This window comes from Thermobia domestica, chromosome 15 (genome assembly GCF_964235325.1).
Source record: "Thermobia domestica chromosome 15, izTheDome1.hap1.1, whole genome shotgun sequence".
NCBI lineage: Eukaryota > Metazoa > Arthropoda > Insecta > Zygentoma > Lepismatidae > Thermobia > Thermobia domestica.
In genome coordinates, this window is record NC_137468.1 from 165,083,817 (window position 1) to 165,105,663 (window position 21,847).

Genomic DNA, 21,847 nt, shown 5'->3' on the forward strand with positions numbered 1-21,847 from the left:
GTTAATACTCAGTGGATAGTCGGGCTAATTTGTTCGGACTCTTGATCTTTAAATATGGGATACGTCTATAGGTACCAAAGTATACTTTCTACTTTAAGCTTATAATGCAATTTTCTGTCAATACTTACATACCCCAAAGCAAAACAGCAGGTGACGGTGCGCCAATGTCGCAGAAAGGAAATGGAGCTGTAGAAAGATTCGCTAATCTCTAGACGAAAATTACTGCCTCAAAAAAATTGTCTACTCTGTAAATAAAAATTACGGTTGCAGAAAGATTTTCTTCTCCGTTAATAAAACACAGTTCACAACAATTCAGCGTTTGATATGATTGTATACCGATGAACTTTAGAGACGCGAAAGGGAAGATTAAGCGATACGTACAGTCGCCGATAAAAGCGCTACAATCGCCAGTGCTACAGTGCATGCAGCAGAATCGAGACCCCTAGCAGACAGTTTTTCAGTAGCGAGATGCTTGCTGAGCCATTGTTTATTCCGTGGTAGCGCTGCCATTGTGATTATAACGTGATAGTAATACGTAAAAATGGCCACCTCAGGGCAATTGTTGAAAACTGGGGATCTTAAAACTAATCGACCTGCAGCCAGTGATTTTTCATTTGAAGAGATTAGCACAATTCATATGGTGGCGTACATTTAGATAGATAGACCACATGCTGATTACAAGGGAAATTTTTTGAAAATGGCTTTATGTCAGAAATATAGTAGTTAATACCACAATCATTTCAAGCCTATTTCTGGAGACAAATTAATATCTAAAGAGGTAACATTCAAAGTTGTAAAAAGGACTCAAGGAGATTTAAATGATGCATCGCCATGTTTTGAGCTGTAAAAAAATTTTAAAAAGTCCCCGTAATTCTTTTTGAGTAAATATATGTGAGGATTTCTTGATTGATTACTTATTCAGTTATTATACAGTTATTATCTATAAGGTCCCTGTACATCTTTTCATAAGTAAAATGCCTTAAAAAAATGTTACAAGTATTTTACTGGGTAACGTTTAAACTTTATGCGCTTGAAAATTTTATATTATAATTTTAGTACGTCATTATTAAAATGCCTGAGGAAGTTTTTGGATTTTTCGTAAGTCGTCGCAGAAAGTTGAAAAACGTTCTGCTTTGGGGCTTACATATTTACAATGGCGTCGATGCAATACAATGCACTAATGCGTCTCATAAGTTTTTTTTTAAAATATATTATTTATTCTCGTTTAATATTATCCTAAACTTACTTTTTTTAATGTACTTGCTTCACCTTTTCTTACTGAATTTCAGACTGACACTTCTCTCAATCCATTTCTTTACAATACTTCATCGGATGTGATTTAAAAAAAAAAAAAAAATAGTTGGTAAAACCAGAAGCTTTTAATTCTTCGAGTTCATGTGTAAGAATTGATATGTAAAATGAAAATCATCTTCCTATAAATAACGTAGACTTTTGTTTCGCTACACATACTCCCTTTAAGAAATGTCAACCAATAATGGATTTGGACATTCTGGATTTTCGCTAAAATTATAGAAGTGTCTACAGAAATTTATTTTTAAATATTTGGATAACTCACATGTAAATTATATAAAGTGACTAGAAGGATTTTGTGAGTGAATTACATGAAGTCTTAGCTGAATTGATTATATGACAACAGGGCAGATAGAATTGTGAAGGAGTTCAGAGAGTTTTGTTCGAATCCAAATTGTAGAACAATTATAAATCAGTATTCTAGAATTTGTCAGCGTTTGGATGACCTTTGGCTAAATAATTTGAATACTTCAGGGTGCAGTGATTTAAGAGTTGATGTTAAAATGGTTTTGATTTCTCTCATAAAAATTCAAATCTAGAAAGAGTATTTTCAATCAATGCCCAGTGTATAGCAGTCGCAAACTTCTTCTGATGACTTTGAGAAACTATCCTTAAGGAAATCCATGATTCATTATACACGAAATGCTCGTACTCGCCTTACAGAAGCAACAAATCAGCGATGAGAGGAAGACGAAAACAAACAAGAAGAAGCTGAAGACAAGGAAAATAAAATCATTCTGAACGAGCTTGAAGCTAAGAAGACTAAAATAATGGAAGATATGCGCAATATTAATGAGGAAATAAAACGGTTGGAGAAGTGAAATAAATTACATAATACTATTGATGTTTATCTAGAGATAAGTCGTTAAGAGCCACGTTAAAAAAAATACAAAATTTACTAATTTTTTTGCTTGTTTTTCATAAATGAAAGGAGATAATGAAATGCAACCTACCACAATCATATATAATGTTATTCTACAACAGAAAATATGAACCTGAAGAATTTTCAGTGTTGCCATCCACAGAAATTACAGTGTTGCCAGAATAACAATTCCCCCAAAATCTAAGTTACGGCAGCGACTAGAGGAACGGACTCAACTGTAATTGATTACGTATCATGTTGTCTTGGAATCCTGTGAACTACTTTTTAAATAACATTATTATTTAACTTTAATAACTGTATGTTAAAATGAAATCTTTGAGTTTTACGTCCCACGGTTATGCCGGTTAGGCTAAAGGAGACGGTGATGATGAATAATGAATGAAATGGTGGAATGAAGAAAGTGGGAGGAAACGGGAGAACCCCGAGAAAACCCACGCACACGGTGTTTGTCCACCACAAAGTTCACTTGGCGGGCGCTGGGATCGAACCCGGGACCCCAAGCACCAGAGGTGAACGCTCTACCACTGAGCCACCGCGGCCCTAACTGTATGTTAAAACTACTCTGTTTATTACAAACTAAATACAATTATTATTTAAAAAATAGTTCACAGGATTCCAAAACATCATGATAGGTAATCAATTGCAGTTGAGTCCGTTCCTCTAGTCGCTGCCGTAACTTAGATTTTGGGGGAGTAGTTATTCTGGCAACGCTGTAATTTGTGGATGGCAACACTGAAAATTCTTCAGGTTTATATTTTCTGTTGTAGAATAACATTATCTATGATTATGGTAATTTGCATTTCATTATCTCTTTTCACTTATAAAAAACAAGCAAAAGTAAAATGGTAAATTTTGTATTATTTTTTAATAGGTCAGGCTCTTAATATAAAACAGCCAGGTTTATCTAAATACATGCACCTTTTTAAGTGAGTGTCTCACTGTGACTTTTTCTCATATGTGACGAAACTTTCATCATGTGACTAAAGTTACAGATTAAAGTTTCAAAAAAAAAAAAAATTCTTGTTTATGTAGGAACTTGTCTTATGTAAGTGTTCGTAATTTCATAATATAATACGTTGTATTTGTTGTGTATTAATCATTGTTCTAGTTGATTAGCCGAAAAAATATATTTATATATGATCGCTGTCTTGTTTTCTTGATCTTGTTTTTCCATAAATTTGAGAAAATTTATGTGGCTAATTACATATCAGGGATAATTTCAAGAAAGTCTGCTGAAAACCGGGGAAAAGCAGAAGATTGCCTTAAATTTTGTCGCCACCCAATTTTCTCATTGCCTTTTACTTCTTATCCTCTATGCTGCTTCCCAAAAACTGGTTCACTTTATGAACTGAAACATGTAGATTTTGATGTCTTAATGAAAGACTTTTGCACTACTTTAAGTTGATTTAAAATTAATAGGAACTTCGGATGCCTTGTTCAACACGTGATTGTTTCAAGCTTTTTGAATACTTAATATGTCTAAGAGAATAAACGTAAGAGGTTGCCAACCCATAATCTAATTTCACTGTGCATTTTGCCGTAAACTGAAACTAAATGAAATGAAATTTTTGAGTTTTACGTCCCACGGTTATGCCGGTTAGGCTAAAGGAGACGGTGATGATGAGAGATGAATGAAATGGTGGAATGAAGAAAGTGGGAGGAAAGGGAGAACCCCGAGAAAACCCACGCACACGGTGTTTGTCCACCACAAAGTTCACTTGGCGGGAGCAGGGTTTGAACCCGAGACCCCAAGCACTAGAGGTGAACGCTCTACCACTGAGCCACCGCGGCCCTTGCTGTAAACTGAATACAGATTTCGCGTGGCGTAGTCGCTAACACTTTCGCCTTTGGTGCAAACGGGTCCTGGGTTCGATTCCCGGTGGGGACACTCGGTCGAGAAAGTGTAACAGCTTTTTCAGGCCAGCCATCCTGAATGAGGGTTCCCGGATTATCCTCATTCACACCAGGCAAATTACGGGATGGTACTAACATAACGGTCCCAGGCCGCTTCATTCCCTCTCCAATCCTTTCTTCCATCCCTTTCCTCGGATAATGTGATCACCGGGGGACGTCATCCCTCATATACATGACAAGCTAAATGGCCTTAGATGCCGAAAGCCCAGAAATCTAATTCCTAATCCTAATGAGCACAGATGTGCCTCAAATATATCGAGTTACTATGTTCCATGTTTATTTAGCAAGGTAAAATTTTATTGTTTGATATAATCAGTATATTTTTTCTTTGTATTTTCAGTTGATGGGTTTACGGAAGCGAAGATAGTGAAATTTGGTAGCGCTATAGTTGAAAAAATAGTACAATTTTCAAGAGAGAACAAGTTACCTCAGGATGTGTTTCAAAGCAACATCGAGAGTTCTTCCCAATCGAATATTGTCGTTCCTTCTGCAACTAAATTATCAGACACCAAAATGGAGACGTATACTCTGTTCCAGAACGGAAGAAAAGAAGTTGCGCAAATTGCTGCAGATAGGTGGGTATCCTGCTAAACAGTAAGAAAAATTAAACGATTCGAATAGGTAGTTTATAATAACCGGATACACAAATTAAGTTGAATTTTCATGGGACAGGCAAACTGAATATTGGACTTTTAGAAATCTATATTTAGAAGAATTTTCTAGAATACTAAATCTTTTGAATCTTAATCATGTAAAAAAAAAAAAAAAAAAAAAAAAAAAAAGTTTTACGTCCCACGGTTATGCCGGCAAGCCTAAAGAAGACGGTGATGATGAGAAATGAATGAAATGGTGGAATGAAGAAAGCGGGAGAACCCCGAGAAAACCCACGCACATGGAGTTTGTGCATCACAAAGTTCACTTCGCGGGAGTGGGATCGAACCCAGGACGCCAAGCACCAGAGGTGAACGTTCTACCACTGAGCCACTGCGCCCCTGCTTTAATCATGTAAAAACTGAGAGGTAGATGGATGAAGCTGTTTATTGTACAAAATGAATTAGCTAACAGAAAATAGTGAAAACTTAGCAAAAGAGTATTTATAAGTTATTTCGCTAAATATTTCATCATATAGCAGCGGTTTCCAACTTTAGATACGCATATCACTGGAGGTTTGCAGAAAGTAATTAGTAATGGTGAAAAAGTCACTTTAATGTTCGTTTACAATGTAAACAATATATAATCATTAAAATTGGATGAAAAATTTTAACGGCAATGCGTGAGATAGCTTGATACAGTCAGAATGGAAGCACTTACAATTGGCATTAATCCCATCTTCATAAATTGTCATACATTGTTCCATACATGGACTACACCAAACGTTTTTAAACATTTATAAAGCTTTTGATGGTTGAGATTTAATTGAATATTTCTGATGATGATTGAGGTTTTATTAAATTTTTCTGATAATGATCGAGATTTTATTAAATATTTCTGATGATGATTGAAATTTTATTGAATATTTCTAATGATTGATTTTATTGATAATTTCTTTAGTACCTATGGGAGACCCGGGTTCGATTCCCGGCGGGAGCTCATGTGGTTCGGATTCCACGTTAATCAGTAGATCCACGTCTCATATAGCCTCGCTGCTTAACGGGACGTTAAACTCAAAATCAACTCAACTCTTTAGTACCTACAATCCTTGAGTATCCCATAGCTTAGTTGTATGAGTAGTATATCTCCTAGGAATCGCTTTAGTTATATTTATAATAGGAGGTATTGTTTTAAAAAGGTAAATTCGTTATTTTAAATTAAAAATGATGTACTCACAAATTGCATAGAATGATGAAAATTCTACAGTTACAATTTTGATTTCATTATGCGGCAATCATTATAGAGAATCAGAAGCTAAGGTTTGTAGATTCAAAAAGATTTTGAAAAGATAAGTTGCGATTGTAGTGATGAACTTATAAAATTATAATAATCTAAAACTAATGTAAAAGCAATTTCAGCGCAGCACAGGGAAAATCCAAGTCCTTTGTTCTTGTGGAAGTAAGGAAATATTAGAAACTTACGATACGCTGTTGCTGAACCTGTGAATCATTTACTTATTTTACTGACTGAATTTTTCCATTTGCCTCAGTATTTTATTAATCACACACAAATTATCAACAATAACTGAATGATTGTGCTAATGTTGACCTAGCGGTAGAAGAATTCTATAACATTTTATACTCAATCTTTGATAAATGTGTTCCATCAAAAAGATATTCTCGTAACTATCCCATATGGTTCACTAGAAATATAATTAAACTTGTGAAAGTAAGAAATACCACCATAAAAAATGGAAACGTGGAGGAGTTTTTTCAGAATATCATCACGAAAAATTTTGTAGTATTAGAGCTTGCCTTAATAGAGAAATCAACGAAGCTTATAAAAACTATGTACACGACTGTGAACAAAATATACTAGAAAATCCAAAAGCTTTCTGGTCGTATGTAAAAAACAAAACTAGAAAATCAGATCATAATACTCTTCGATTTGAAAACAATATTTTAAAAGATAACTTAGAAATTGCAAATGCTTTTAAACAGCACTTTCAAAAAATCGTCAGCAACTCATCACCTGCTTACGACATACAAAACACTTCAAATCGAGAAACTTCTGAAATAATTGACAACCTAAATTTTCACCCCATACATCTGACCCAAGTAGAAAATGCAATTAAAAATCTCAAGCCTAGAAGCTCCCCTGGCCCGGACGATGTACCTCCATATGTAATAAAAGGATGCGCTGAAATTCTAAAATATCCACTGCTAACCATATTTAATAAATCGCTATCGTCATCCCTGTTCCCATCTAAGTGGAAAATTTCGAATATTTTACCAATACCAAAAAGCAACTGCGACAACCATGACGTTCAAAATTATCGGCCCATTGCCTTAATATCTGCCCCAGCTAAGATATTTGAATCTATCATTTATCAAAGAATTTTTAATCATATTCGACCATTAATATCCTCATATCAGCATGGTTTTCTGCCGAAGAGATCTACAACAACTAATCTCGCTGAATTCATACACTTCATTGCGGAGCAAATTGACAATAGAAATCAAGTTGATGCAATATATACGGATTTCAGTAAAGCTTTTGATACACTGGATCATGATATATTATTGAACAAGCTTATTTCATTCAACTTCACTCTTGAAGCGAGACAATTCCTAATGTCATACCTCTTTCATCGCAGACAACATATAATTTATAAAAATATAACAACTTCAAGTTTCATTGTAACGTCAGGGGTCCCTCAGGGCTCAAACCTTGGTCCATTATTATTCTTAATCTTTATAAATGATCTCCCAAATGTGCTACCAAATTGTACTAAATTATTATTTGCTGATGATGTAAAACTCTATCGAAGAATTTCCCAGCCCTCCGATGCTCTCGCACTACAAGAAGATCTAAGCGCACTACACACTTGGTGTATATCGAACAAACTTAATCTTAACATTAAAAAATGTAACGTTATTACATTCACTAAGAAAACTAATAATCTCAAATTTAATTACAGTATAAACAACACTCCTGTACAAAGAGTGGACACTGTAACTGATTTAGGGGTCACTATTAGCTCCAACTTTTCCTTCAACAAGCATATCAATCGCATTGTTAGTGAAGCCTACAGAAACCTCGGCTTCGTAATCAGACTTGGCTTTGACTTTTCAAATACTAATGTTCTTAAAACCCTGTTCAATAGTTACGTTAGATCCAAACTTGAGTACTCTTCAATCATATGGCATCCCAACAGTCAGAAAAACAAAACACGTCTTGAAGCGATTCAATCTCGTTTTGTGAGGTACTTAACTTATAAAGAAACCGGACTATATCCTAAATTCGAAAAATATACCGACCTCCTTCGTAAGCACGATATCTCATCTCTCGAAGACAGACGTACCGCCCAACTTTTGATTTTCTTAATGAAATTATTGCAAAATAATATAGACTCTGAGTATTTACTATCCCAGTTAGAATTACATGTTCCATGTAAACGCACGCGTCCTAGAAATATTACTTTTCATTTACCTACTGCTAGAACAAATACGCTATACATGTCACCTATTAGGAGAATGTGTTATATTTTTAACTCCTATGCTGAAAATAACCCTGAACTTGATATATTTACCATAAATGACCGTTCTCTAAGAACTATTGTGCAATCCTATTGAAGATTCATTAATTAAAATGGCCATATCTATAAATGTGTATTTGTAATTATGTATGTGAATTCATGCATGCTGTAACTATATACAAACTGACTAGGTCACTATCATTAGGTAATATACCTGTTGTGATCTATATGTAACCATAAATAAATAAATAAATAAATAAATAAATAACAATTTGTATTTGATAATGATGTAAAATATTGTAAATAAATGATATATAAAGAGTGAAAATGTACATTATTGGACTGGGACTCGAACCTAGGTTCTTCGGAGTACCGTACCGATGCGTTAATCACTACGTTGCCCATTCATTTTTTCCTCCATTCTTTAGTATAATGATAATACAACCGTCAGAAGTGTTCCGAATATCGACACTGGATTGTCCAAGCCCAACAAGAGGTTGTGGTACAAATGGTACAAACCATGTGATCTGAGCGAAAGAACACAGACTTCAAGAGTTTGGGAGTGTATGGCTGTTTAGGGACCTTAGTGGGTAGTGTAGTGGTTAGCGCGTTGGCACTATACACCGAAAATCCCGCATTCGAGTCGCAATCCAGTCATGCACTTTTTCAGTCTTTATGTATCACTGAACTTGCACCTATAAAAATTGGTCGTTTCCCCCATTCATTAATACTGAAAATAAAGTTTATTATATTTCTATAATTATTAATAGATGCTGTAGGGCGCATATTATTAAGAAATAAAAGCTTACCTTGTACCTAATCCAGTCTTCTCTGTTTAGAATTTATTTATACTCAGTATTTCGGCCTGGTGTGTGGCTGTGAAGACAAACTACGTTGTTTGTTAGCCAGAATATCAGTAAAGTTGCATCATGGTATTATTTGATATCTTATTCAGTAAAGATAAACAAACCGCAAGTATTCTGAAAATAAATAAAATAAAACTCATTTATGCCAGTTTTACACCTTGAGGATTATTATATTCAATCACTGTCGTAGATATTAAGACTGTTTCCTTAGTACTTGATATTTTAAGAGAAGAACCTTTACAAGTATTACAATCAATAATTTGAGTTAAGGTTGGTTTAAAGGGAAAAGTTTTGCCGATAGATGTCACTGCAGTCTTTTTTTCTTTTCTTTTTAACCTTTCACGAAAATCCATGATTTCTCATACAAATATCAGCCTAGAGACTTCAAGTTTTTAGAGAAGGAACTTCATAACCTATCGAAGGCAACAATCCGTGCCGATATTTTATTTCGAATTTTCTTCATTGTTGAAATGGCTTGATTGTTGAAATGGATATCCAGACCTTTAACAGTGGAACTGCTCCAACAATGAAGAAAAGTCTTTTAAAAAAATCGATACGGATTGTTGCCTTCGATAGGTTATGAAGTTCCTTCTCTAAAAATTTGAAGTCTCTAGATTGAAATTTGTAAGAGAAATTGTAAATTTTTGTGAAAGGTAAAAAAATACATGAGAGAGATACAAAGACTGTTGGTGACATCTATCGGCAAAACTTGTCTGTTTACACCAACCTTAAAATAAAGAACACAAAGCAATATATGTAAACACAAAAGAATATATGTGATAAATATAATTCTTTAGGAATTTAGAGATTAATGAAAAGGTTTGTACAATTAGTAAAACTCAAAAATCCAAGTTAAAGTTTGTTTCATTATGATGCTTTTCAAAATTTTGTTTTTCTATTAGTGTGAAAATTGAAAAGTGGGATATTATTAAATATACCTTAGACCAATGTATTTATCTTTGAAGGCGTTTAGCTCCGGACACTATAATAAATCATTTATGTGAAGCCATAAAAGCTGGTTTGCCTGTAGACGTAGAGAGATTGGGAGTAACAGAGAACATTGAGAAAGTTATCACAGATGTCATCCGAGCTCCTCCGATCAACTCAGGTACGTAAAGCGTTTCTAAACATTCTATATAGTTAGTTTAGTTTCGTATGGCATATGTATTTCATCACATAAAGTAGTTTATGTTATTTATACTTTTTACTATGCCTTTGTTAGGTTTCTTTTCTGTTTGTGTGTCTGTTAATGTCAGATCTTGCGACTTTTATTTCAAGTTCTTCTCTAATAAATAGAAACGACTCTGAAATGTTGTATAGATACGTAAAACTGTACATTACATTTTCATACAAATTTTCGCTCTAACTTCTCGATTTCCTGAAAACTTAATTAAATTATTACAAATGTATTTAGAAAGTTTATATGGATATGTAATATCAGTGAAATAAGCATGGTTCAGTGCTGTTTCGAGTTCTTTATGATGCGCCTTTAACGGAAAAGTTAGGAACTATTACCTTTTACAAGTTTCAGAGTGTCTTAGTAGTCTGGGAGAAATTGGAAAAATCAAGGAATTAGTAAATTTATGGAAATATCAAGGGCTTTTCTATATATTCTGGGATTTTTAATGTTAGACTAAAAATATATTGAAAATACTGAAAGTCTAATGAATGATGCAACGTAAGCAAGTGTTGGAGCGATTGTCTTTGCTAGCTTTTCATCTCCTTTTGCTAAAGAAATTTACTTAAGTATCCTTTTTCAATATTCAGGGTTCCCACATTCTGGAAAATCAGGGAAAGTCATGGAAAGTCAGGGAAATGAAAACATGTCAGGGAAAGTCATGGAAATTATGCATTTCGTGTAAAATATCATGGAAAGTCAGGGAACATAAATGTGCAAGGATGGAGTACTGTATGTAAATGTGGACATGTAAAGAGAAAGGCAATGATATATCATTCCCAGTGATGGTAGTGATAGTACAGTGTTGCTATTTCATACTAAGGGAATGAGGTAGTGTGTGTATGTGTGCGTATATATATGTGTGTGTATGAGACAGAGAAGGGGAGGGGATAATAATTGATAATTTGAAAGTAGAAGTCGAAGTATGACTTGTCATTCAGAATTTTTCCTTATTGAAAGCATAAGTTCTAAAGTCGCACAGGTTCTGAAAAATACTAGCTCTATTGTTGAACGTGTACGCTTACATAAAGCTACTATGCCTACATATCTTAAAGGATGCATGTATTTAAACTTACGCCGGTGCTACACTGAGTGAAAATTCTCTTCATTCCTTTTATCTCTTTCTACTCCACAACTCCTCCTAAAGGGTTGGAATGATTTTAATGAAACTTGAAACTTTAATGAAATAACAAGTTGTCAGATGAATATGATTGTGAGATACTTTGACTGCAGTACAAATAGGGTGGCAAATCAGCATGACAATATTGTTCTCTTGGATCATGCAACCCACCAAACAACTTGTTGCAGGTGTCAATGGATGAGCCCAATGTTAATCATTGCTTCCTGAAGAACTTGAAAGAAAAACTGAATGAAGATTTCCCAGATGGAAAAAAAAAAAAAAAAAAAGGACATTGGTGTGTGTGGTTTACATGTTATCAATGGTTCAATTAAAAATGGTATCCAGACTGCTGGATGGGACTTGCACAATTTTCTTCGTGACATATACTATTTGTTTTGTGATTCTCCAGCTCGTCGTGCAGATTACACTGCTTCCACTGGAAGCAAGATGTTTCCTTTAAAACACTGTGCAATAAGATGGGTAGAGAACGTAGCGTGTGTGGAACATGCTTTACTTGTTTTTGATGACAAAGCAGTTTGTACGAACAAAGAAAGAGATCAAGAGTAAACCATTTTAAATTGTTGTGGAAGGTACAGGTGATGCTTTCATGAAGTGTAAATTATGTTTCTTCAAGACTGTCTCAGCAGAGTGTGAACCAATTTTAAGAAAATTCCAGAGTCCTAAGCCATTTGTTTGTTTCCTGTACTCAGAACTTCTAAGTCTTTTAAGGAATCTAATGACTCGTTGTGTCAAACAAAGCAGTATGAAACTTGCTGACAGTGCAGTGAAGCTTCTTGCATTAGGTTTGACATCCAATGAAAATTTGTTGGAAGCAAGAAAGTTAGACATTGGTTTTAAGACAGAAAAACTACTGAAAGAACTGAAAGCATCAGGTAAAGATAAACTATCTTTCAGGCTTGACTTTCGAAACTTTTTTGCTGGGCACAATCAAGAAGATTGTGGAAAGGAGCCCTCTGAAGTACAAACTAGTACGTGCTGTCAGCTTTGGATCCCAGTCTACAAAAGAACAATTCAGAACTTGCTCAGACTAGGATGAAATGCATTCTACAAACTCTGCATGAGCATAGCAGGATATCTGATTCTATAGCTGAGAAAGCAACGAGTCAGTTTATGTCTTTCTGTACTGAAATCCAAGGATCCCTTGCAGTTGACTTCAGAGAATATGAAGAGAAAATTTTGCAGCACTAGGTTAGATGACTTCTTTGGAAAGGTATTGTCCAAGAAACAAGAGTATGCTGATTTGTGGCATATTGTGAAAATATGTTTAATTTTATCTCACGGCAATGCCTCAGTGGAGGGCGGGTTCTCAGTCAATAAGACACTTATTGTAGAAAACCAAATAGAAGACTCTCTAGTTGCACAGAGGTGGGTGCATGATGCAATTATGTACTATGGAGGTGCAAAATCTGTTCCCATTGATCGAAGAATGCTTCTTTCAATTCGTTCAGCTCGGAGACGCTATGATGAATACCTTCAGCAGAAACGAATCCAGAGTGCAGAGGAAAGTAAAGTCAAAGCTGAAAAAAGAAAAGTAAGTGCTGAAGTCAAGAAATTAGAAGCAAAGAAGAAACAATTGGAATTATGTTATAAACAAGAACAGGACGCTCTCGTACAACAAATTGAAAAACTGAAAGTAAAATAAAGTTCTGTTTAAAATGTTTGTAATGTATCTCAGAGCTGTCAGTTAGGATTTTCTTGATTGCATATTTTGTTGTTTTGTCAAGCCAAAAAATAACTAATTTCCAATGTCAAGGTATGTGGTATTGTATCATACATATATAATATTGTTATATACTTAAATATTAAATTTTGTCTAAATTGTTGAATATAAAAAATACATAAATGGTAATTAAAGGATTGTGATGGACGGCTATGGGGATGGAGGAGGCGTTAAAAAAGTGTATGACAGGACTTACCACATATCTTCCCATTGATATTCAAGAATTCAAGTCAGGGAAAACAAGAATTTGAGTCAGGGAAAAGGATCTTTACTTTTCTGTGGGAACCCTGTATAAGTCTACAAATGATGTTTCTTTTAAGAAAAGGTTTTGAGGTGTTAGTCTGTAATTTCAAGTTGTAGATAAAAAAAAAAGCCTGTTAAAAAACAGTAAACTCTGTGACAAGTAAGCTGATCACCAAAAAATTTCAGAGCATTGCGGCAAATCATTAGTCTAGAAGTTCCCTATGGCACTAAGTACACTGTGACACCCACATATCCTGGGGTCTAAAATACCATCTTCGGCCAAACATCCACTGCGACATGCAATAACTGTTAATCCTGAAATCATTGATCTGTTCTTTTTTAATTCAGTAAAGAATATCAGATAACTAGAGAAGTATTGGAACTCCTTTAGCCAAACATATTGTTATTGAATTCATTAAATATTTTGCTTTGTTGACCACATCCTTAATGATGTTCTTACTGATAATTGTAACTTCTATAAACTGTTCTTAATTATGATGTAGAACTGTGACTTACTTCTATTCGTCTTCAAAAATTGGATTTTATATCTACGGAAACAGTATGCACTTTCGAATTATATCGACTTTACTATTGCTCTTCAGTGTATGATACCGCAGATGTTAATTTCAGGTCTATAGACAAGTCTAAAAAACGAGATGTGTCGCCCTGGAAATACATGATGAAGTATTTGTTATTACTAGCTGAAATATCCATTCTTCGCATGGATCAGATAAAATATCTATGTAAACAAACTGAACAACGAAAGAAAAAAATATCGGGCATTTTCTACTACTTTTACATATCCCGATAAACGGCCTCTGAGACCCCCTGGTTCGAATTTTGAAAAAAAAAAATCACCCCTGGCCCCCAGCCAATGGGGGCTGTATTTGGAACTCAACGCCTGTGAGAGTTTCATCATTCATCTCAGCGACCACGAAATTTATGGATTTGACACTAATATCGGTCATTTTGGATTACTTTTACGTCTCGGTAACCCCCGGCCCGCATACAGTGGTAGCTGAATTTGAAAGTCATTTCTAGTGGAAGTGTTACCATTGATCTCAGTGACTGCGAAAACTATGGATTTGACACTAATATCGATCATTTGTTTGTTATTTTTATATGTCTCGGTATTACCCCCCTCTCCCGTGACCCCCGGTCCGCAGCCGAATGGAGTGAATCGTAGTAATGCGATCGAAGTTTCACCATTGATCTCAGCGATCGCGATAACTATGAATTTGACACTAATATCGGTCATTTTCTACTACTTTTACATGTTCCAGTAAACGCCCCCCGCTCCGGTTCGAATAAAAAAAAAAAAAAAAAAAACCGCTTCGTCTTGGTCTGGGACCTGTGACCAAAATTGGGTAACTCTCCGTCCACTCATCTGCTCCCCAGGCCGCACACAGACAGACACACAAACAAACTCTTTATTTTATTTATATTAGAAGATTGGATATTCCAATAATATTTAACACGAACTGACATTTCAACTCAGTGGTAGGTTAAGTGGTCATAATGTTCTGGCTGATCAGTGGAGTGTTTTATATATATATATATATATATATATATATATATATATATATATATATATATATAAAAGAGAACGTACAAAATTTTGTCCGCTCATCACGCTAATACGGCTGAACCAATTTCTTTCATTTTTGGGGGGTTATTAGGATTTGGACCCTAGATGGTTTTTATCATATCACTTTAATTTTTAATTACCAGTGTCTTGAGATAATTGACCATTCAGGTGTCCATAACGTACAAATCCTTTGTTATTAGTTCATCATAGGTAAAAATAAACGTATTTATATGCAACCCGCATGACCGTGAGGATCGGCGGGTTAACATAAATGACAGGCGATATACAGCGGAAAATAGCTTGAATCTTCTGTTTAAAATTTTTTAATTGATTTGCTTATTTTTACAGACACTTTTACAATATGCCAGCACCGGGATGACCGCAGCGAAGCGGGGCGGGTTAACATAAATGACAGGCGATATAATGTTAAGATTTACTGCAATCTTCTATGGTTTTTATCATATCACTTGAAAGCGAAAAAGTAAAAATTATCTAAGTAACAAAGTTTATTGCGTTCCGGGGTGACCGCAGCGAAGCGGGGTGAACGCTGCTAGTATATATATATATATATATATATATATATATATATATAAATACAGTGATAGTAAATTCACTTTTGCGAATAATCAATGGTAGAGAGTTTACTTCTGATGCAAAGGTCTCAGATCCAATCCCAGTCTGTGATGAACAGTGGTTTACCAATTTTTAAGTCCATCAATTCTTTTATGCTCGTTCACATGCATCTAACACTTGTATTTAGCCTGTAAAGTATAACCTCGAAAATAAACTATTTGTTTTATTTTGAGAACTATTATTTCCTTCTAATAATGTTGGAAGCCTTACAGAAGCTTGTCCAGTGTAGAAGTTTCTTCTCTATAACACTAAGTAGTATGATACCCACATATCCTGGGATCGAAGATATCGCATTTGCTGGCGTATAAGATGAACTCAATTTTCTGTGTTTAATTTTGACAAACGAACACACACACGCCCCCTCTACCCCTATATATATATATATATATATAAAGGATGTGACAGCTCGTTGTTTACAACACTTGGGAGGGGATTCTAGACATGGAAACAAGGAAAAGTGTCTATGTAACACAAAGTAGAATACCGCATCTATACGGAGTTACGGGAGTCCGTTGAACGTACACTTGGAATTCTGGCTAAGCAACTAGTCATAGAACTGCGGCGACAGGCGGCACACAAAGAAACAGTACTCAGAGAATCCAAAGCTGCAGTAATTGCTTATGTACACTGAGGCGGAAGGTATTCCCCAAAGGGAGGGAGGAATTCCCAGCAATTTTCTGAAGGATACATTATCCAAAATAGGCGAAACGTACGGCTTGGCTGCAATACGTACGGAATCGGGGATAGATGTTGATATCGTAAGCCAATTCAAGGTGGCGGACGAAGCATGGTGTGCGGGGTTGCATACCCACATGCAGGAAGAAGTACATGCGTACATGGAGCATGTAATAAACCACATTTGCAGTGATGGTATTACAAATTTGTACTTTATGGTATGATGATTGCAATAGAAAGAATATTATCAGTTGGGTAAAAGCATTTTCCCAGTCGGTACGCTGGCGTTCGATATCTTGCGGCGGCCACCCTGACCAGACTTCCGCAGTGTTTCTCATCAGTCAATGACAGGGTAGCACCTTTTCTGTATCCCTGTCCCCTTCCCTACCCCGGCATCGTCAAAGTTGCTGCAATGTCGTAAAGAGCGTTTAGATAAATGAGGGCGGCCTACAGTCATCTTTCATAGCCAGTTGGTGGGTGAATAAGGGGACATATGCATGTTGTCTGCTAACTTCATCAAGTGTAAGATGTACAGCTTGAAGGAAGGCCATTTTCAATACACGAGTTATACATACATTTCGAGCGGGAGAGGAGGGGGAGGGGCGACGTAGTTCTACCAACCCACATAGGAGTCTCCTGTAGATAAGCATCGAACAGAAAAAACAAAGAGCAGTGCTTTGTTTCTTATTTGTATGAAGCACACCACAGGTACAGAAGGTTAGTAAGCAATCCGCTAGAGGTCTTAATAAGCTAGTTTTGTGTGACGCTTGTAGTGCTTCGCTTTGCAGGCAGTGTTTATACGTAGATTGCAAGTTACATCGAATTACGTTACTGAGTTAAAGTGGGCAGTTGTGGAACGTGTGATTGAAAGAATACAGCAACTGGAAGACAGTGCTCTAGTGTTAACTAACGAGGTAGTTGTTTGTATGTGATACCACGTTGTGGCCAGGATGGCACATTTCTCACTATTCGAGCTGGCTGATGTGCATTTCATGTGTGGAGAGGCAAGGGGTAATAGCTGAGAGGCAAGGCGTTTGTATAATGATAGGTTCCCTAATCGACGAGTACCGTCGCACATCTTTTTCGAATGGCTCAATCTTCGACTTCGAGAAACAGGATCTCTTAGACCCCAAACAGATATTGGAAGAATTCAAGATGTGCGAACTGTTAGGTTTGAAGAGAAAGTTGTTGCGGCAATTCTGGCCCGTCCTCAATCCAGCACACGCGGTATAGCCCAGACACTACACTCCAGTCATATATGTGTGCCGCGTCCTTCATGACGACACTATGTACCCATTCAAGTTGAAGAAAGTACATGAGCTATTGCCTGAAGACTTTCCCCGCCGTGTGGACTTTTGCCAATGGTATTTCTGTCAAATTATCGTCATTCCGAACTTTCCAACTGTTATTTTGAGGACCGACGAAGCAATATTCACCAAGACAGGTGTGTTCAACAATCACAACGGTCATGTGTAGGATGTGGAAAATCCATATGCCTTTTTGATGCATGACCATCAGCACAGAATTGTAATCTCTGTATGGTGCGGCATTTTAAAGGACCATCTAATTGGCCTTGCGTGTTGCCTAACCGCCTTCATGGCACGCACGTCACATATTTCCGTGAGGTCTTACCGGAACTTTTAGAACACGTGCTCTTGACACTTACGCGGGGAATGTGCTTCCAACACGACGGTGCCCTAGCGCATTTTGACCGTCATGTGAGGGCCTTACTCAATGAAACGTATCCCAAGCGGCGAATTGGCAGGGATGGACCTGTGTTATGGCCACCTCGCTTGCCTGACATCACACCACTTGATTTCTTTTATGGGGAGAGATTAAACAACTTGTGTACGAAATCCCTGTTCCAACTGCCCAAGATTTCATTGCCCAAATTGTCGCAGCTGCAGCCTTATTTCCGACACGCCAGGCGTGTTTGAACGAACGAGACAAAACCTGCTTCGTCTGCATCATTTGTGTATTGAGATGAATGATGGATAGATTCAACACCGTCTACAATGATCTGCTTTATCGTTTACTGCGTAGCAGTGTTTGAAATGTATGTGTCCACTTCCTGAGACATTATGCACATTGATACGCCTGTGTACGTTAATGCTGTTCTTATTTGATATGTAGTGTAATCACTCGCTGTTCTGCTGTGCGCGTGTACTTCTTGCGTGTTGGAATGCAACCCCACACAACATGTTTCGTCTGCCATCTTGAATCGGCTTACGCTAGCTACATCCATGAAAGCATGTCGTATGCACTGCAGCAAGATGTTACATTTCGCTTATTTTGGTCTATGTATGCGTCAGAAAATTGCTGGGAATCTCTCTCTCTGTTCTATGACTCATCATTTTGCCATAATTGCAAGTGAACGTTCATTTCTTCACAGTTTCGAATGCCCGTAACTCTGGATAGATGCAGTATTCTACTTTGTGTTACATAGACATTTTTCTTGTTTTCGTGCCTAGAATAATCACCTCCCAAGTATTGTAAACAACAAGCTGTTACTCTCTCTCTCTCTCTCTCTCTCTCTCTCTCTATATATATATATATATATATATATATATATATATATATATATATATATACAGGGTGTAAAGAAAGGTTTACAACGCTTGGGAGGTGATTCCTCACACGAAAACAAGCAAAACGTTTGTGTGACATTTTCTTAAATTCGGCGTCGTTTCCGAGTTACAAGCTGTCGCAAATGGCTGCAAAACGACGTGTGACACCTCATTGCGGACAAAGGAAAGGTGCAACAGCAAGCGGGTCTACACAGTTTAGAAAAAGTAATGCCTTAATAACATAATGGCGTCAGAAGCAAGGCAGTAGGGACGCGGCATAAGGAGTTCCTTTTCTGCATCCATTTTCCGCATGTCAGTCTATCCATATAAGAAAGTCCCCTTTGAGAAATTCCTTGTGCCGCGTCCCTACTGCCTTGCTTCTGACACCATGACATACCGCAGGACCGCGGAGTTTTTGGTGTACCAGGATCCACTCTAGAAAATTAAGTAAATCGAACAAATCCCAAGCCAATTGGAGCCCCTTCTGTTCCTGATGCTCAAGAACAAAAAATGTTGATATATGGCGTCTTAAAGGCTGCACAGTGGAGTTTACCCTCTCACTTCAACTGATTTACGGTACATTGTGAAAGAATACCTTGACAAGCTGGGAAGAACAGAGAAACTATTTCAGCAGAATCTGTCAGGCGTTAAATGGACAAGGTCATTTTTGCAGAAACATGCTAATGTTCTGTCGGTTCATCTCTGAAAACTTCAAGAGAGCTCGTGTTGATGTCACCTCAGAAATTGTTCGAGAGTTCTTCAATAATGTACAAGACACATTAGAGAACGTCCCCTCTGAAAATGTCATCAATTATGACGAAACGAACTTGTGTGATGACCCCTAGAAAGAAACATGTGATTGCGAGGAGGGACACAAAACATCCAGAGAAAGTAATATACTCTTCTAAGACTAGCATTTCTCTCATGATATGTGTTAATGGTGATGGAAAGCTACTTCCCCCTTATGTTTTGTATAAGGTCGAACATTTATGGGACACATGGCAAGAAGATGCCCCGCCTGAACGAGATACAATAGTAACAAAAGTGGGTAGTTTGACCTGGTGGGACGTGACTGTGAAATTTTTGCGATCGAACAACGGAAGTACAAGAATGTTTGTGTTTCCGAATACCGAGGATGAAGACACAGTAACAAAGGACCGGATTGCCAAGATTCTACTACCACCAAAGGAAAAACAAGAAGTTTCCATTTTTGATAAAGTTGCTATCTAACTGTTAACATATAAACTATAGTACACAGACATTTATTATATCGTTTTGTTCTTATGTGAAATTTTGTGAGCTAAGTTTTCAAACCGCTAAAAAGTAGTAAAAAAATTGGAATTTCCGAAACTAAAAAAATGTACTTTTAATAAAAATGGTGAATAATATTTTTTTCCTATTTTTGGGTCCGAAATAACCTCATATGTGCGATAAATTTAGACAAAGCCATGAAGGAAATATCTGTCTGGGGTAAGTTCGTACACAATTTAGCATTTTTTAAAACAACACAGTGAATATTTATTATGCACCTTAAACATGTGGCTATCCGAATGAAGAAAAGAACTATGTAAAATTCAGCCGCCATTAATGAATAGTAACAAAAAACTGTAAAAAGCGTCTGACAGTACATTATTATTATTATTATTATTATTATTATTATTATTATTATTATTATTATTATTATTATTATTATTATTATTTCGTTGACTTAACAATTTATTTCATTTCCAGATATAAGCAGACTGACACCAATAAAGGAAAATTGTCCGACTTACATCAGCTGGAATCAAATCAAAGTTACCATAGCACTCTTAGTAAGGAGATTTGGATTAGGAGACTCGAAATTAGCTTTCGTAGAAAGCACAGAGTCCTGTGTAAGTATTAATTAATTTGTTTACATTATAATCGGATTTCTGTTGGTAATTTAGTCAGGAACTAAATCTAATATCCATATCTATATTTCTTTCTCGTGGAAATTTCAGTATGTGCTTATTATTATTGTGATTTTAATTATAGCTTCACATGATTGTAAACTTGTAGTTTGGTAAATAAAATTAAGCACTAAGCTTGTATCCCAGAAGAATGTTATATTATTGAAATTATTTCAATCGTCTCTGGCGTCTTCATCAGCAACACCTCTTCACTCGTGTTTTATTCTTGATAAGTAATCCTTCACTAATTCACAACTAATTGTTCCAAATTTATTGCCTCGATAGAGAAAGCAGCAAACCATATTGCCGACCTAGCAGACAAATAAAAAAATCCTCACAAACTATCGTTTGGTAGGCTACAAGATCCAAAATAAAAACTTTAACAAGAAAACTAATTTGCTTGTACAGACTCATTAGGGATTTTGAACAGTTCTTGGTGCATTAGATCAGAAAAGGACAATGCTTTTACAGTGATTCACAAGGAGGATTACAGGAACATATTGCCATTCAAAATAGATTCATTTCCCACAGTCAACAGCCAACTAGATGATACCATAAGGAAGGTTAATACAGTTCCGGAAGAATCTTAGGTCATTGACTAAAACACAGCGAAATCACTGAAAACTGATACGCCTTCTCTACCTTTTATATTTGTTTTACCAAAGATATATATATATATATATATATATATATATATATATATATATATATATATATACAAAATGGAGCGCCTTTAAAACCCCATTATTTCATGCCGAAATTCACGAATCTACAAGTTACTTGAATGGTTAACATATTTATTACTGATAATACCTCCGAATTTAAACATGTAATTAAAAACAGTGTGGAGATCATTCCTGAGATGAAGTCAATAGTCAACGCAGATCTTAAATTAACGTTCGTTGATATCATTAATATGTTTAACTCCATCCTTATTGATCCTACTATTTATTGTATCCAGCAATGACTACGATCCTTGAAAGTTTCAAATCTTACTATATTTGAAATCAGTAACTTCTTGAATGCCTCCGGGGGCACGGTGGCTCAGTGGTAGAATGCTAACCTCTGA

General features: G+C 36.1%; 1 protein-coding gene across 4 annotated transcripts in view; it reads left to right on the forward strand.

Moving 5' to 3' along the window:
- LOC145671337 (bifunctional 3'-5' exonuclease/ATP-dependent helicase WRN-like) overlaps window positions 1-21,847 on the forward strand; it is a 141,657-nt gene that overhangs the window by 113,596 nt on the left and 6,214 nt on the right. For all 4 annotated transcript variants that reach the window (XM_081740352.1, XM_081740354.1, XM_081740353.1 and 1 more), the window contains exons 17-19: window positions 4,449-4,683; window positions 10,069-10,211; window positions 20,579-20,721. In XM_081740352.1, coding sequence (XP_081596478.1) covers window positions 4,449-4,683; window positions 10,069-10,211; window positions 20,579-20,721 — 521 coding nt within the window. The remainder of the gene's footprint in view (window positions 1-4,448; window positions 4,684-10,068; window positions 10,212-20,578; window positions 20,722-21,847) is intronic.